The sequence below is a fragment of the Sminthopsis crassicaudata genome, chromosome 5 (genome assembly GCF_048593235.1).
Source record: "Sminthopsis crassicaudata isolate SCR6 chromosome 5, ASM4859323v1, whole genome shotgun sequence".
NCBI classification, from domain to species: Eukaryota; Metazoa; Chordata; class Mammalia; order Dasyuromorphia; family Dasyuridae; genus Sminthopsis; species Sminthopsis crassicaudata.
In genome coordinates, this window is record NC_133621.1 from 228,124,822 (window position 1) to 228,140,750 (window position 15,929).

Below are 15,929 nucleotides of genomic sequence, written 5' to 3' on the forward strand. Positions count from 1 at the left end.
CAACGTTGACTCAATTTATTTAGTCCAGTTCAATTCAACAAACATTTAAGGACCTGTTATGTGATAGGTTCTGATCTGGGCGCTTGTTTGCTGTTGTCTGAGGCTAAGAACCAAAATAATCCTTCTTCTGTAAGACAATGAAGCCACAGGCATTTATGCAAGATTTGCCATAATGCTAGGAACCATGTTAGGTGCTGGACACAAACAAAGACTAAATGGTTCCTGTCTTCCAGTAGCTTACATACAAATACTTGAAGGTGACAGCCTGGGTCCCCTGAATCTGACTGGAGAGTAGAGAGACTCTTTGGGTGCTGGGGAGGGAAGGACTGGAGCAGACTGGGGCATCCAATCTTCTTCAGCTCCATTACCCAACTTAATTTACCACCTGCACTGCCCTAGGGCTTACAACAGGGTTGTGGAACAAACCCCACAGAACAGACAGAGCTCCATTGACAGTAGTCTGGGCTGGGGCACAGGAATCCAAGTCTGTCACCAGGGTGTTGGGGGAGGGAAAGGAGAAACTAGAGGGAACTCAGTGTCTTATTCCAAGTTAGGAAATGTGTAGGGGTTTGGGTGGAGGTGGGGGTGGGAGAAAAAGCGTCCTCCCCAGCTCAGATAGCGACTAATCTTGGCTCCTCCTCGGGAGCGGAGATAACACTGAGGGAGGTGTAGGGGATGGGGGTGGATACCCAGACCCACAGCTGCCCCTCCCTCTCTCTCCTCCTTGGGCAATGGGGCAGGAGTGTCTGTGGGAGCCATGAGAGCCACCTTTCTTGGGAGCAGATAAAAGGACCATCTCCTTGTACTCCTGGGATCTTCACTACCTTTTCAGCCTGAGTCTAACTATACTCATCTTCCTTCCCAGCATCCATGAAGGCCTCCATGTCTCGCCAGACCTATAGTACCAAAGGGGGCTTCAGCTCTTGCTCAGCCTCTGGCAGCCGTGGTATGGATGGTGCTCGCACCCACACCAGCTTCAGCTCCGTGACAATGTCCAGGGGAGGAAGCAGGCTTGGGGGTGCTGCCCCCAGGACAAGCTTTAGCAGCCACAGCCTCTATAATTTGGGTGCTAACAGGAGCATCTCTGGCAGTGTTCAGAGAGCATCCCAAGGGAGGTCCTTTGGGGGAGCTGGTAGCTTTTTAGGTCTGGGTACCATGAGGTCAAACTTTGGGGCCTCCTGCCCTGCTGGAGGCATACAGGAGGTGACGGTCAACCAAAGCTTGCTAACTCCTCTTAACGTGGAGATTGATCCCGAGATTCAGAGGGTGAGGATACAAGAGCGGGAGCAGATCAAGACCCTCAACAATAAGTTTGCTTCTTTCATTGATAAGGTGAGTTGGGGAGGGTGGGGTGAAAGAGTTGAGAATCATGTGTGGAATTTTGTTTAAATTAGACAAATTAGAACTGTCCAACAGTTGAAGACTTCCCTAAAAGGTCTTCAAATAAAAGTTGAATGACCACTTGCTGGAGGCTGATGTAGAAGGTCAAGTCCAGTTTAGAGTAGGGGGCCTCAGAGGTCCCTTCCAAAATGAAGAATCAGTGAAATTTTTATTGTGGAAAGGTAATGTTCCAAAGGATGATGAGTTTCATATTTCTTGTCTTCTCAATGAGTGGAGGAGGGACTGAAGAGAATTCATAATTGAAAATTAATTTTTGAAAATGGAAAAACAGTGCCCCAAGGACCTATTCTGACCATGGAAAGTCTTAGTGATTGATCACATCTTCTTTAGGTTTGTTAAACTGTCAGTTGACAAGCATTAAGTGTGTGCCTGGCACTGTACCTTTGTACTTGGAGATATAAAGAAAGACAAAACCCTGGCTCTTGCTTTCAAGTCCATTCTAAGGGGGGAGATAATGTGTATATAACTATGTGTACCTAACATCTATCATATTTGTGTATATGTGTATGTATATATAGTATACATAAAATATATAATATATATGCTATATATAGGGTATATGTATATGTATATAATCTATATTTCTCTCTTTATATGCATTTATATAAGATATAGTATAAAGGCTAGATAATCTCAAGGGGAAGGTATTGAAGCAGGGGGTGGAGGCCTGGGGTGGAGTTGGTTGAATCTGGAAGGAAGCTAAGGAAGCCAGGAGGCAGAGGTGAGAGGGCAAAGCATTCCAGGCTTGGAATATTTTTCCTGTATTGCCATTCCCCTACTCCTGACAGAGTCCTGTAAATAGCAACTGTGCTCAAACAATGTAAAGAAGTGAAAATTAGTGGGTAGAACGGAACTGGAGAGGACCTTTAGTCTAGATCCAGGGGTGTCACCAAATGCTCTAGCATGGTTATAGAATTAGTACTAGGATAGTTTGGTAGACAGTGCAGTGGGAAAGATTGTCTAACCTTAGAATGAGTTCAAATTGGGTGCTTAATAGCAGGGACAGGGAAGAAGGTGAAACCTCCAGGGGATAGAAAGCTTAGCATAGTCTGGGGCAGAGGTATTGATGAAATAATTTTTTGCCTAGACAGAGATTCTAAATTTTGAGGATTTGCATTTGGAGATACTATTATTCTTTATTAACAGATAAATCTTGTTTAATTTATTATAGTGATATGGACTTTCTTTTTTGTTATATATGTTCTATTAATTTACAGAATGATAATTTCCATATGGCTCTTTTAATGTTTAGCAAATACTTGGGAAAGCATTATTATCCCCATTTTACAGATGAGGAAACTGAGGCTCACAAACTGAGGTATGATTAGCCCAAGACGACACATCCAGTAAATGACAGAACTAGAGGTTGAGCAAAGATTTCTCAAATTCAAGTCCAATACTCTATCTACTCTCATTATTCCTAATGTTACATTGATGACACATCACTGTACTATCAACACTATATTTCAAAGGATTTAGCATTGGAAATAAACTTACAGGTCACCTAGTTCAACCTGCACATTTTGCAAATGAGGAATCTGAAGCCAGAGATGTAACGTGACTGATTAACCCATGACTATGAGATACAGCTGAAACTTGGCAGGGTAATACCCCTATTAACTCTTCCCATTTTGCAGATGGGGGCACTTAGCCCCAGGAAGGCTTTCGATTCTAACCACAGTTGGGGGTTTAGGAACCCTGGGGCTGGGAACTATTGTCTTGCTTTTCATAAGGGTTTCCAAGGGACAGTAAGAACAATCATGAGAGAACCAGATGGAAGACCAGAGCAAGGCTTGTCTCACCTCCAGATTCTCTCATTTCTTTTCTTTCCCATTCCCATTTGACCTTGGGATATAAACACTAACAAAGAGAGGGGGAATTACTCTGTGCTCTTGTTCGCCATTCTACCTCTGCCTTCCAAGCCTTGGAACTGCCTTCTCTCTCATCTCCCTCAGTCACATCTCTGTCAAGTGCTGGGTCACATGCCTCAGCTGAGATGATGTTGATAGCTTAAAAATCCTTACTTCCATACGGAAGGAACGAGGTCTAGACTTGGAATTGGGAGATACGGATTTTATACCCAGATATTTTGCTACTTGAGCTAGTTCCTTCACCACTCTGCCTCAGTTTCTACAACTGTAAAATGGAAACAATAATATTTCTACTGACTCCCTTCCAGGGTTGCCATAAAGAAAGGACTTTGTGAGTCTGAAGGTCACCAGTCATTATTTATATGATACTTTGGTATTTTCACATCTGTTAGCTTTTCTAACCTTGGAAAGGACAGTAGGGCAGCAACTATTGTAGTCATTTTACTGATGGGGAAACTAAGATTCAGAAAGGTCGTGACTAGCTATTCAGTGAGTTCAATTTTCCTGATTGTGTTAATATATTTATACATATATTATATAATTATATAATATATAACATATGCTTCTATTTGTAGCACAATGCCTCTGAGGTCACTGGGGATTTTTGGTTATTGCTCCAGTCAATTGGCATTTCTCTCTCTGCGCCTTCTCCCTTGCCTCATGGCAGGTGCTGAGACTGACCTGATGATGTTCCATGGCTAGTGCCCCAATACCTCCTTGGCTTTCTTTGCCTGTCATCAGGAGAGATTTAATGGTTCTGTACAGGTGGAGGCCTCAGGGTAGAGAAGAAAGGTGAAATCATGAAGCAAGTCATCCCTGCCTTTCTTACCCTCTCCCTTAGTGACTCTTGACTCCAGTGAGGTTGCTCTAGTCGAAGCTCATACAAGAAATTCTCTAATTTCTTCGGCAGCACTGGGCAGCATTTGAATGACTCACAAAGGATAGAAGTGTCCAACCCAATCAACAGCCCTTCCAGAATCGTTTCCAGGAAAGCACATTAGGGTCTCCCATCAGAAAAATTCTAACTTTTGCTCTAGTCTCCAGTGTAAGTTGCTTCTGTTGAATCATAGTAGGGAAGATCATGGTAGGTATTCAATATATATATGTGGACCTGAGTCCTGTTTATTAATTGGGTGATCCTGGGACAAGTCATATAATGTTCATGAGCCTCCGTTTCCTAACTATTGTTAATCATATTCATAATACATCCCTCTGATGGGTAAACTTCAAGTGCCATGTAAATATGAATTTCTGTTGTTATTGCTAGATCAGGTTATAGATAGATCTCTATAATGAGGTGGGGCAGGGGAATGGTGGGAAGCTTAGGTCCCTTCCCCCAGCTGAGTATAAGTGCTTAAGCCCTTTCTTTCTTCATGTGGAATGGAAAGAGCATTGGAATTGGGAGCAGAGAAACTGGATTTGGATCATGTCTCTCATTCTCAGCTGTGTGATCTTGGATGTCACTGCATTTCCTGGGCCTCTGTCTTTGGAAAATGGAAGTTTTGGATCATAGTTGATCCTCTATATCTCAATAGCGATCCTTTCCACATCACTTTTCCCATCATGGTTTGATGGGGTCAGAATAGCAATTTCTAGTTTGAAATACACATATGATGATCTCACAAGGACCTAAATAGGTCCTTGATTGAGAATTGGACACTTCTATCCTTTGTGAAGTCTTTCAAATGGTGCTCAATTTTGCCTAAACAATTAGAGAATTTCTTGTATGAGCTTCAACTAGAGTAATCTCACTGGAGTCAAGAATCTCTCAGGGAGAGGATATCTTTATTTAGGAAAAGAGGATACAGACAAAATGAAGAGGTAAAATAGTTATCAGAAGTGGTAAATATGAAATAGATTTAGGAGAGCAATACATTTGAGAAATCATAATTGTAAAGAATATTATAAAAATAGTATAATAGAGATTTGGTTGCAGTTCAATCAACCTAAAGAAATCAAATCAGGCATCTATCACAGATTACAAAGGGGTGTTATTTTATTTACATGAAAATAGCTCCACGTGTTAAAGCAACGACAATGCAGAGTCATAAATGATTGAGCAATTTGCATTTCAGAGTACACAGCTTTTGAGGTTTCAGGGAAGCAGAGGCAGGATGTATGCAGTAAAGGGAGGAACCAGGGAGGAGTGGTAGCTCAGAGGGAGGGGTCGAGGAGGAACCAGGTGGAATCCACCTGGCAGATCAAGATCCAGACGGGTCTAAAGATATGCTAATCAAGATCTCTGAGGTTGGAAGGTTAAATAGTGGAAGTTTATAAAGAGTTCCATCCTTCCATCACACATTTGCTCATTTTTGGATCCTGATGGATTCAGATTGAATGCAAATAGAAATCATTTCTGCTTTGGCCAGAAAACTTGAGAGTCTTTCCCCTTCCAATTTATTTAGATTGGCTTTTTTCTTTTTTTGATTAGGTTAAAGAAGAGGTTCTTTGCCTCAATTACTACCTAGCTTTAATCACTGAACGGGATGCTCTCAGTCAAAGGGATACCTGTTGAAGATCTTAAGCTTAAAAAGGCCATGATCTCCCATTGCATCCAGGGCCATTTACAGTTGTCTTAATCTATATCTAGTCATTGAACCCAGATGGCTCTGGAGGGAGAAGTGAGACAGGTGACCTTACTTCTCCCTCCCTTAAATCCATTCATTTGTATGTCATGGTGTCACCTCCTTGATATCAAGGTCTTCTTTGAGAATGAAGGACAAAAACAGCAATGATAACCTTTATGAACAGAATGGTCTGGGACTTGGTTATGGCCGATAACTGGTCATCTTCCTGATAAGGGAAGAGAGTGAGTTCATTTCAAAGTCCACACAAAACTCACAAAGTGGGTTGGCATAAGACATTGAACAGGAGTTTATTTTTTAAGAGTTTTGCTCTTTATATATATATATATATATATATAATATATAGAAATTCAGAAATATGTAAAACATATAATATTGTATAATAACAACACATTTAATCTTTTAACACCATAATAATTCAGACTTCTCTGGTATAAGGGGAAAGCCAAAAAATTTTATGTGAATTTTTCAGATTGTGCAAGGGGGGGGTATCATGTCCCAATCCAGGGATGTGAAAGATTTAACTCTACTGTGATTCCATAATTCCAGGTACGGTTTCTGGAGCAGCAGAACAAGGTGTTGGAGACCAAGTGGACCCTGCTTCAGGAGCAGGGCCAGAATAGCAAGAGTCCTGAGAATTTGGAGCCATTGTTTGAATCACATATCAACAAACTTATGAGATACCTGGATATGCTCAATAATGAGAAAGAGAAGATGAAAACTGAACTGAGTAATGTGCAAGATCAGGTGGATAACTTAAAAGACAAGTGAGTAGAGGAGAAAAGTGGTGGGGCCAATGTGGAGGCAGAAGGGTAGGGTTGGGATGGAGTATCTTTAGAAAGACAATTCAAGGACAGAATATCTAGGGGGTCGGGACACCATAGTCTCCTTTGTCTCTGGAGAAGCATAAATATAACTCTTCTCCTCCCCCTTGGCTCTCAGCCACAGAAATCATTGACCTCTGAATAATAACTCTCTATATTTCCTTTCTTTATGTCTTCATTTATTCATAGTTTTGAAAATGTTTATTTTTTTCTTCATACAAGAAGCCCTTTCTACAATAGCTGACATTTCTTCTTTCTTCTCCTGTTTTTCTTTTATATCTCAAATGCTTAGTACTTTTTTAAAAGTTCCTAAGATATGCTTATTGATTTGCATTGACTTGTTTTTATGTACTTCCACAAATATTATTAGGATTCTGAAAAGGAGTTCTTTAGGGAGACAGCTCTCTTACAAAAGCCACAATTTCTGTTTTGAGGGTTTATCCCTTTTCCATAATTATTCTTCAAATAGTTTGGAGGATGGGCTGTTTGCAAGTTCTAATCCAGGGTTCACATTGTTTAAACATTATTATTCCAATATAGTCCCCCTTCTACCTAATTTGTATGCTAAAGTATCTGATCTCCAAAGGAGGGAATATATGAATAAATATAATACTTCCATATAATTCACCACTTAGCAGGAAATTGCTTCTCCTTTTGGGTGATAGTGAAGATTGTCTGGGGAGAGGGTCTTTAGGACTCTGGTTCACCTAGTGGGTTCTCAAAGAGAATGAGGCACAAGATCAAACCTGAATTCAGGTTGCATTTTGTCACAGATTTGAAGAAGAAATCCACAAGCGAACAGAAGCAGAGAATGAGTATGTTGTTCTCAAGAAGGTGAGTAGAGCAGGCATTTCTTGAGTATTCAGAATACCTCCTAATGGGATTTTGACTTCCAGAAACTTTGTCCCTTAATGTTATTCTTTTTTTGCCATTAGGAAGTTGATCATGATTACTCAATTCGGGAGAATCTCAAGGCCAACGTCTTCATCCTGAGGGAGAATATGGACTTCCTTATGAATTTCTTTGATGCGGTAAGGCAACTAGGGGATATGACAAATGGGCAACATTCTGCATGCATTATTGAAAAGTTTCTAAATATATTCTGTTCTGGATTGAGTCAACCAGTTCCAACTGGATATTCACAGGAAAAGAATGGGCCTTGACCTCACTCTTACCTATAGCTCACCCTAATTAATTTGTAATAGGGTAAGAGGAGAATGCAGAAAACAAATAGGGTCTAGAATATTTTGGGTGAGAGGGAAAGGGGAAACATAGACTGAAAATAGAAATTTACAGCCCATCTGAAATTAGAGAATTCATCGGGGAGTCAGAGAAGAGAAGCTTAGAATGAAAACTTGAGATTTTACGAGATATGAACCTATGATGAGGAATCATATACTCGAAAGAGTTAAAAGAAACCTTAACAGTTTTGGAATCCATACACATTCCATCCCCTTCTCAACTAAATGTAGGAATCCCTCTAGGTGGTCATCTGAACTTTAAAAGGACTTATTTTTTCCACCAACTTCATGTTAAAACAATTTTAAAAATTCTTAACATTTATTTTTTGAGTTCCAAATTATTTTTCCCTCTTTCCCTTCCCCCCTCCCTGAGAGAGCAAGCAATTTGAATTAGATTAAGCATGTAAAATAATGCAAATATATTTCCATATTAGTTATAGTGTGAAGAAAAACACAGACCTCCACAATCCATATCCCCCCAAAGCCAATTAGTTTGATCTGCCTTTAGACTCCATCAGTTCTTTATGTAGGAGGAGAATATTTTTCATCATGAATCTTTTGGAATTGTCTAGAATCATTGTATTGCTGAGAATAGCTAAGTCATTCACAGATAATCATTGCACAATATTACTTTTACCTAACTCTTAGCATAATTACCCATGCTTTTCTGCCTTATCTACAAAGAAAACAAAAGAAACTGTTATATGACTTGCAGAAATCAAGATAAAATGTTTCTGAATTCTGCCAGTCTATTAACCCTAGCAAAACAAAACAAAACTGAAGTCATGTTAGCACAACTTAAAATTTTTTTATTGTTTTCAATTAACAAATATTTATTTTCCATATCCCACCCTGTCTCCTTTTACTGGAGAAAAACAAAAACAACTCTTGTAACTAATATACATCCATAATCAAACATAACAAATTCTAACTTTGGTCATGTCCAAAATTGATTTGCCTCATTCTGCATATTTAGCCATCACTTCTCAGGCAGGAAGTAGATAGCATGTTTCATCAACTATTGGGTGGAATTATGAATCATCCAATATTTATATGACTGTTGTTACTACATTAATTGTTTTTAGTAGTTCCTCCCTTTTTAGTCTGCATTTTTTTCTTAGTGAACTTTACCTGGCTTCCAGTGAATATTACTTTCCAAGTTTTCACAAATTATCAGCCTCAATCATTTGTTCTAGAATTTTTCAAAACAATGATGTTGCAATTGTGAATCTGAAGTTTTTGGGATTGACTTTTCCTTCTTTGAAGGCTGGGACATTTGTCTGTCTCTAGTCCTTTTTCTCTTCTTTACTTCATAATCACTATAAGTCACTGACTAATTATATGATCACACAATTAGTTATTTTCAACAAATTTTTAGATTTCTAGTTTTTTAATATTGGGATTTATTAATATTAATTATAATTAATCTGCATATGAAGAAGGGTAAGAGGTTTTTCAAATTTTTTTTCAAGCTTTCAGGGTATCTCGAATCTACTTTGGGAGATAAAACATATGAACATGGTGAACAACTGATAAAATAGGATGTGGCAGCAGAGGAGATTATAGATTGAGATATGGAAGGAACTGCAGTCCAACTCCCTCATTTTATAGATGAAGAAACCGAGCCCCTATAAGTTTAAATGGCTTATCCCAGATTATAGTTAGAATTTAAACTAAGGTCATCTTTCTCCAATTTTAGACATTAAGTTCTAGAAACCTGACTAACTTCGTGATGCTGAGCAAATTATGTTACCTACAGGACTTGTTTTCCTCATCTGTAAAATGGTCCTCTCCTTTTTTGGGAGCCTATGAACCTAGAAGAATACAGGTCTCCTGCTCCCCATTTTGACCTAAGGAGATGAAGGTGGGAAGGTTGGAGGGATCCAGATAGAATCTGTAGCTTCTTTTGTCCCTATAGGAGCGTGAAGGGACCCACACTCAAGTTTCTGATACCAATGTTGTCCTGTCCATGGATAACAATCGAAGCCTGGATCTGGACAGCATTATTGCTGAGGTCAAAAGCCAGTATGAGGAGATTGCCAGAAGGAGTCGAGCAGAGGCAGAATCATGGTACCAGACCAAGGTGAGTGAGTGCCAGTTTTTGGCTCAAGGCAAGGGGGAAGACTAAGGCTGATTCCCAAACTAAGGGTTAGACTGGAAATAAGAGCCCCATTCAGAGTGACTGGACACTCATGAATTTATTGAAGGCAGGGACTATACTATTTTCCCACTTTACTTGGCCCATGGATATTCTGCCTGGCAAAAATGATCAAAAAGAGGCGTTAATTCTCAAGCAAGTTCCTTGAGGGGGGCCCACAAAACAGATACGGCCTTTGGCCAGCTGGATCTCTTCTGGGCATATAGGCTATCTGAGTTTGTTGTCTGTCTTTGGGTCTAACACAATCTTGACTACTAGTATGAAGAGCTCCAGGTGACAGCTGGGAAGCATGGGGACCACCTTCGAGACACCAAGAATGAAATTGCTGAGCTCACCCGAGTTGTGCAGAGACTGCAGGGGGAGATTGACTCAGTAAAGAAGCAGGTGAGGATGACCTCAGGAGGATGGGGAATGGGTGGTCCCAGAGCCAAGTCTACTGCCATCCACAGTAGCTTGGGGACATCTTCATGAAAAAAGTCATGGCCTGAAACTTATTATTCTACTATTGGATTGGGAATATGTTAACTATACTTGTAAACTTCCCTGGATCTGTAATATGAACCTCAGGGTCATTGGTTTGAAGAAGAGCACACTGAGGGTGAGCAAATGGTGAGTTCTTTAAAAAAAAGCTGGGTTCATCTGGAAGAGGCAAGTCCACGCCAGTCCAGAAATGATGAGTCAGCCTTTGCTTGAATACTTCCAATAATGGGGAGCTCACTACCACATGAGACAGACCATTACATTTTGGGGTCGTTCTAATTGTCAAAGAGAAACCTAGTTCAGAGTGCATAGGGGCATATGTCCTTGTCCCTAAGGCAAAAGCGAACATTCTAAGTGATCTTAGAGTCATAAAGCCTATATTCAAATCTTGGCTCCTACATTTGTGTGGCTCTGGATAAATTCTTTTCTGAGCCCCTATTTGTAACTTGAGAACAATAATACATTGACAACCTCATGGCAGTGCTGTTTCCTTTTTCACGGTTTGCCTTTCCCTCTTCTCTCATTATTTTGGGCTGGATCTGGAGGTGAGAATTTAAAGAAAGTGATGCTGGAAAGTTTTTTCTATACCTTTCCCTTTCTCCAGTGCCAGCAGCTGGAGACAGCTATCGCTGACTCGGAGCAGCGTGGAGAGATGGCTGTCAAAGATGCCCAGAAGAAACTGGGAGACCTGGAAAAGGCCCTTCACCACAGCAAGGAAGAGCTGACCAAGCTTTTGCGGGATTACCAGGAGCTGATGAACATCAAATTGGCCTTGGATTTGGAGATCGCTACCTACAGAAAATTGCTGGAGAGTGAGGAGAGCAGGTAATCAGGCTGGCCATGATGGCTGGAGGTTGAAATAAGGGACACATGTGACATATGCAATATAGGTGAAATAATCAAATATGTACATAGGAAATAATTGAATATATGAAATGTATTCAATATAATATATGGAATAATTGAATATATGAAATTTGTTCAACATAACATAGGAAACAGGAAATAATTGAATATATTATGAGATAATTGAGCATATAATATATCAATTTATTGAATATATAATATATGAAATAATTGAACACATAAAATATAATTGAAGCTCTTGACATTTTTTTGTAACAGAATTCTAATCTGATGTGGGAAATGCAGAGCTAAATAGTGTTGGTATACATTGTTTATATTTTTAAAATTTATTTTATCTTGTAGCTATTATAAGAGCCAGTGAAGCTAGTTTTTTTTTTTAACTTCCTCCTGTTACCAAACAAAAGAAACCCCAAACATGAAATGATACTTTTATGTAAAATTTTGTTAAGTTGTGACTAGACCCATGATGAGGGTCAGGATTTCAAAGCCCTGAGTTTTTTGAATCCAACTAAGGGAAAGTGATATGATCCTGAGAGAGACATTCATTTGTCTAAGCCTTAATAGGAGGAAGAAAATGGTGACTTTTCCATTTCCTTCTTAGTTGAGTCTATTAAGTGGTGGCCAAGGAACATTGAAACCCTATGAGAAGTGACCAGGAGGAAGGTCAAGGGAGAATACCCAAGCATATGGATTCCCAGCATTTTTCTGATAATGTTCTTATGCACAGAAGTGGAAGGTTGGGATGGGGTATGATTTAGAATGGTTGGCTCATTTTAATCTATTTCATGAACTAGGGATTTTAAAAAAAAGTGAGGGAGAAAATGAAAGTGACAGGGGCAGCTAGGTAGCACAGTAGAGAGAGATCAGGTCCAGGACCTAGAGGACTTGAGTTCCAATCCAGCCTCAGACACTTCCTAGCTATGTGACTTTGGACAAGTCGCTTAACCCTGGTTACTTCTCCCCCCAAAATAAAGAAAATGAAAGTGACCATCCTTATTCTCAGGTTGTTTCATTCTTTGAAATATATTCCCATTTCCTAGGACTGTGTCTGGTATAGATAGATGGTTAATATAAAATAAGGCAGCTAGGTGGCATTTAAATAGTATTAAATAAATGCTTGTTGATTGATGATTGATAAAGTCAGCTCTGTTTGCAGCTTTAGTATCTCATTTTGAGAACTCTGAGTTCCTTAAGTCTAAATAAGCCCTTCTTAATTTCTATCAAACTGGAGGAGTTTGGGATAGGGGCCAAGTGATAAATGATTTTGTTGGTCAGTAGGAAACTATCCAAGCTAAATTGAGAAAGGCTTTGTCCTCAGAGGGTGGGCCACCAAGCAAAGATTATTTTTGGCCATGGCATCTCATTTAACTGTTTACTAAAGCATCTAGACACTGTAATCTGCATTTATAGTGGGAGTATCCACACCAGAAAGACATCACAGTTCCTTAAACTAATGAAACATCAGGCTAATTCTGACTCATCCAGGAGATAATTACCATTGTTGAACATGTCTCTGTTGATATTTTCCTTTCTTGTGTTTACTTAATTCTCTGGTTGATTTGATCAGCTCCTCTGTTGACCTAAAGATCTGGCTGGTAGCATAACTCAATGGGGGAAGGTCTCTTTTACATTCCCTTAGGCTCTACTTAGCACAAAAGAGTTTGCAACCCACATAATCCCCTCCCCTATTTCTCTAGAAAGTGTGATTCAAATAGTTAGTCAATAAACATTTATTAAGCAGCTACTGTGCTCCAGGTACTGTGCTAAAAGCCAGTAAGAAGGCAGCTCTGTACTGACTGCTCCGTATTCACCTCATCCTTGTCTTACTTATAGAAGTCCTGTTGGCTAGGACCTCAGAACATTATGTCTCCAAAGAGCACAATTTTGTTCTGTCCCGCAAAAGGATAAAAGCATAACCCAAAGCCAAAGAGAGAAGGGATTCTTAGACTTTTTGCCATTTTGTATAATATCAACATAAAGGCAACCAATATGGCTGGTTCTCTACTGAGAATCCTTGCTCCTCCATTGACCTGGGAGATAGAAAGGTCTGGCTACTGGACAGAGCATCCAGGGAATGGAGAAAAGGGGATGAATTTTCTTTTGGACCTTTGAACTGGCAGCTCTTGGACCTGCTAAACCTGTTCTCATCTTTTCTTTTACAGAATGTCTGGAGAGTGTCCCAATGCTATTAGCATTTGTAAGTATCTTCCATGAATTCTTCTTCTGTCCTTAATTCCATTCCTATCCTTTGAAAAAAATAATCTAGTCTGACAGGCAGAATTCAGATATGGATCTAGTCTTATCCATGTTGCTTAGTTTTTTCCCCATGCCCCATTCCCAAGACTTTTCCCCTTCACCTCTGCTCCTCCCCATCACCCCCAGAAAAGATTAGCATCTGTTAACACACAATCTCAGAGTTTCCTCTCTTTATATAGAATTCCTTGCAATCTGGAATCTTAAGAGTTGAAGGGCACCAAATTCTACCTGAAGACCTATAGTAATGGGGAGCGCACTACTTCCTGAGGCTAGCCATTTCATTCGTGGACAGTTCCCTTTGTTAGGAAGTTTTTCCTTACACTAAACTTAAATCTAGCCTCTTGTAATCTCTGGCTACTGGGTCTTCAGAATCTGACAATACAAGTTGAATTCCCCTTTCATGGGACCATCCTCTAAATACTTGAAGGTAGCTGTTGCGTTCCTGCTAATTTTTTCCCCCAAGTTAAATGCTCTGGTTCATTGAAACATTTCTTGTAAGACATGGTCTTGATACTTCTCACTGTGATGGACACTATCAGTGTCCCTTCTGAAATGTGACCAATAGAACTATATATGCTATTCTAGAGACAGAGGGAATTTCCTTGTCAAAATCTGCCTACTTTCTATTTAGTTCACTGCCTGATTTATTTTGAATTCTCCATGATTTCTGTGAGATCCTCTTCTCTTTTTCACTTAGTGTGATTTTTTTTTTTAAATTAACCTTCTTGGTTAATGTCCTAAACTCCTCCTCTTTTCTTTGCAGCGGTGACCGGAAGCTCTACCACTATGTGTGGTGGGGGCGGCCAGGTGATTGGCAGTGGCAGCTTCGGGAGTGGGTTGTCCAGTGGTGGAGGAGCGAAGGGGAGCTATGGATCTTCCAGTGGTTATGTCAAGGCAGGCTCTAGCACTGGGGGAACCTCCATTTTGAAGAAGATCACAAGTACCACAGTCAAGTCATCCAGCAGGAGGTATTAACCATCCTGTGACAAGTCAAGCTGGTGCTGGCCATTGTTTCCTTGCAAGCTTTTCTTTTCTACTTTCCAGCCCACCCTGAACCTGTCTTCCTTCCCTCATGCCCAATTACTCAGACCTTTACAGAGCTCCCCATTCAGGAGCCCCAAATAACCAGGAAAGTCATATTTACACATGTTTGCATATGATGTCATTTGCATTTCATTTTGCATTTTATTTTGGCACAGCTAATGGAAGAAGTATCGAGCCTCTCAATTAGGATAAGAAAGTTGAATTGGTATAGTGGAAAGAGCATGCATGGGATTTGGATTTGAAAACTTGGGTTTAAATTTTAGTTTTGCTGTGTAATCTTGAGCAGGATGCTCAAGCCTTTAAAATGTCTTCACTTTCCTATTTTGTAAAGTGAAAGGATTGAATTGGATGTCCTCTGAAGTCCCTTTCAGTGCTAGATTAGTGGGGGGGGTTAACTTCAGTTGAATTCTCAAAGCAGCCTCAGTTTACCTCATTCTCCCTACCTGTGCATGCTGAGTTTTTTTTCCTTTTTGTTAACATACTGGTGAAGCATACAATTTGATCATAAAGCATCAGGTATAAGAAGACAAGGAAATCATCGATTCTGTTCCCAAACCAAACAAAGCCAAACTCCAGTATCTCCCAAACCCATCCTTTAATCGTTCTTCCCCCACCCCCTTTATGTTGCCTATGATGCATCTCAATAAACAGCAACCATGTCTCTCATTGTCTCATTATTGTCTATCTTATTGACCCAAGGTTGTATAAAGTCAATTAATTCCCTGGAGAGGAAATCAGAACAGAAGTGGCTGATGACATTGAAGATGGGGCAGACTGAGTCCATGTTTAGTTTTCAACACCTGGAAAAGTCAAAATAGGAAGTGATGGGTTGGTGTGTCCTCCTCCCCTTCCTTACCCCTCTAATCAGTAGCCTGTCTCCTCTGGTAAAAGACAGGTGTCCTGTTTTCCCCAGATACGGTTTTTGGTTTGAAGTCCTAATTCCAAGGGATAGGGAGGTACTCTATTTGGGATGTACTGGAGGTACTGCAGACTAGCTTGAGAGGCAATTATTAAGTTTTCAACCTGAAATAGGCAAATCACTATAAATCAGGGCTCAATTTATTGTAGTGTTGATTATCTAGATTTAGGAAAGTGATGGGGAAAATGTTAATAATGCAGATTAAACTATTTTTTGGGGGGGAAGAGAATATATATTTTTTCTCTTCATTTTCACTTTATTTTTAAATAGCTTTTTATTTTTA

At 39.9% G+C, this 15,929-nt stretch overlaps 1 protein-coding gene across 1 annotated transcript; it reads left to right on the top strand.

Annotated features, from left to right (window-relative positions):
- Positions 1-739: 739 nt before the first annotated feature.
- KRT79 (keratin 79) lies at positions 740-15,393 on the top strand. The gene is made up of 9 exons (XM_074270298.1): positions 740-1,332; positions 6,407-6,624; positions 7,455-7,515; positions 7,617-7,712; positions 9,841-10,005; positions 10,339-10,464; positions 11,165-11,385; positions 13,590-13,624; positions 14,447-15,393. Exons 1-9 carry the CDS (start codon positions 871-873, stop codon positions 14,656-14,658), a joined length of 1,596 nt encoding a protein of 531 aa, XP_074126399.1. The 5' UTR covers positions 740-870; the 3' UTR covers positions 14,659-15,393.
- Positions 15,394-15,929: the final 536 nt, after the last annotated feature.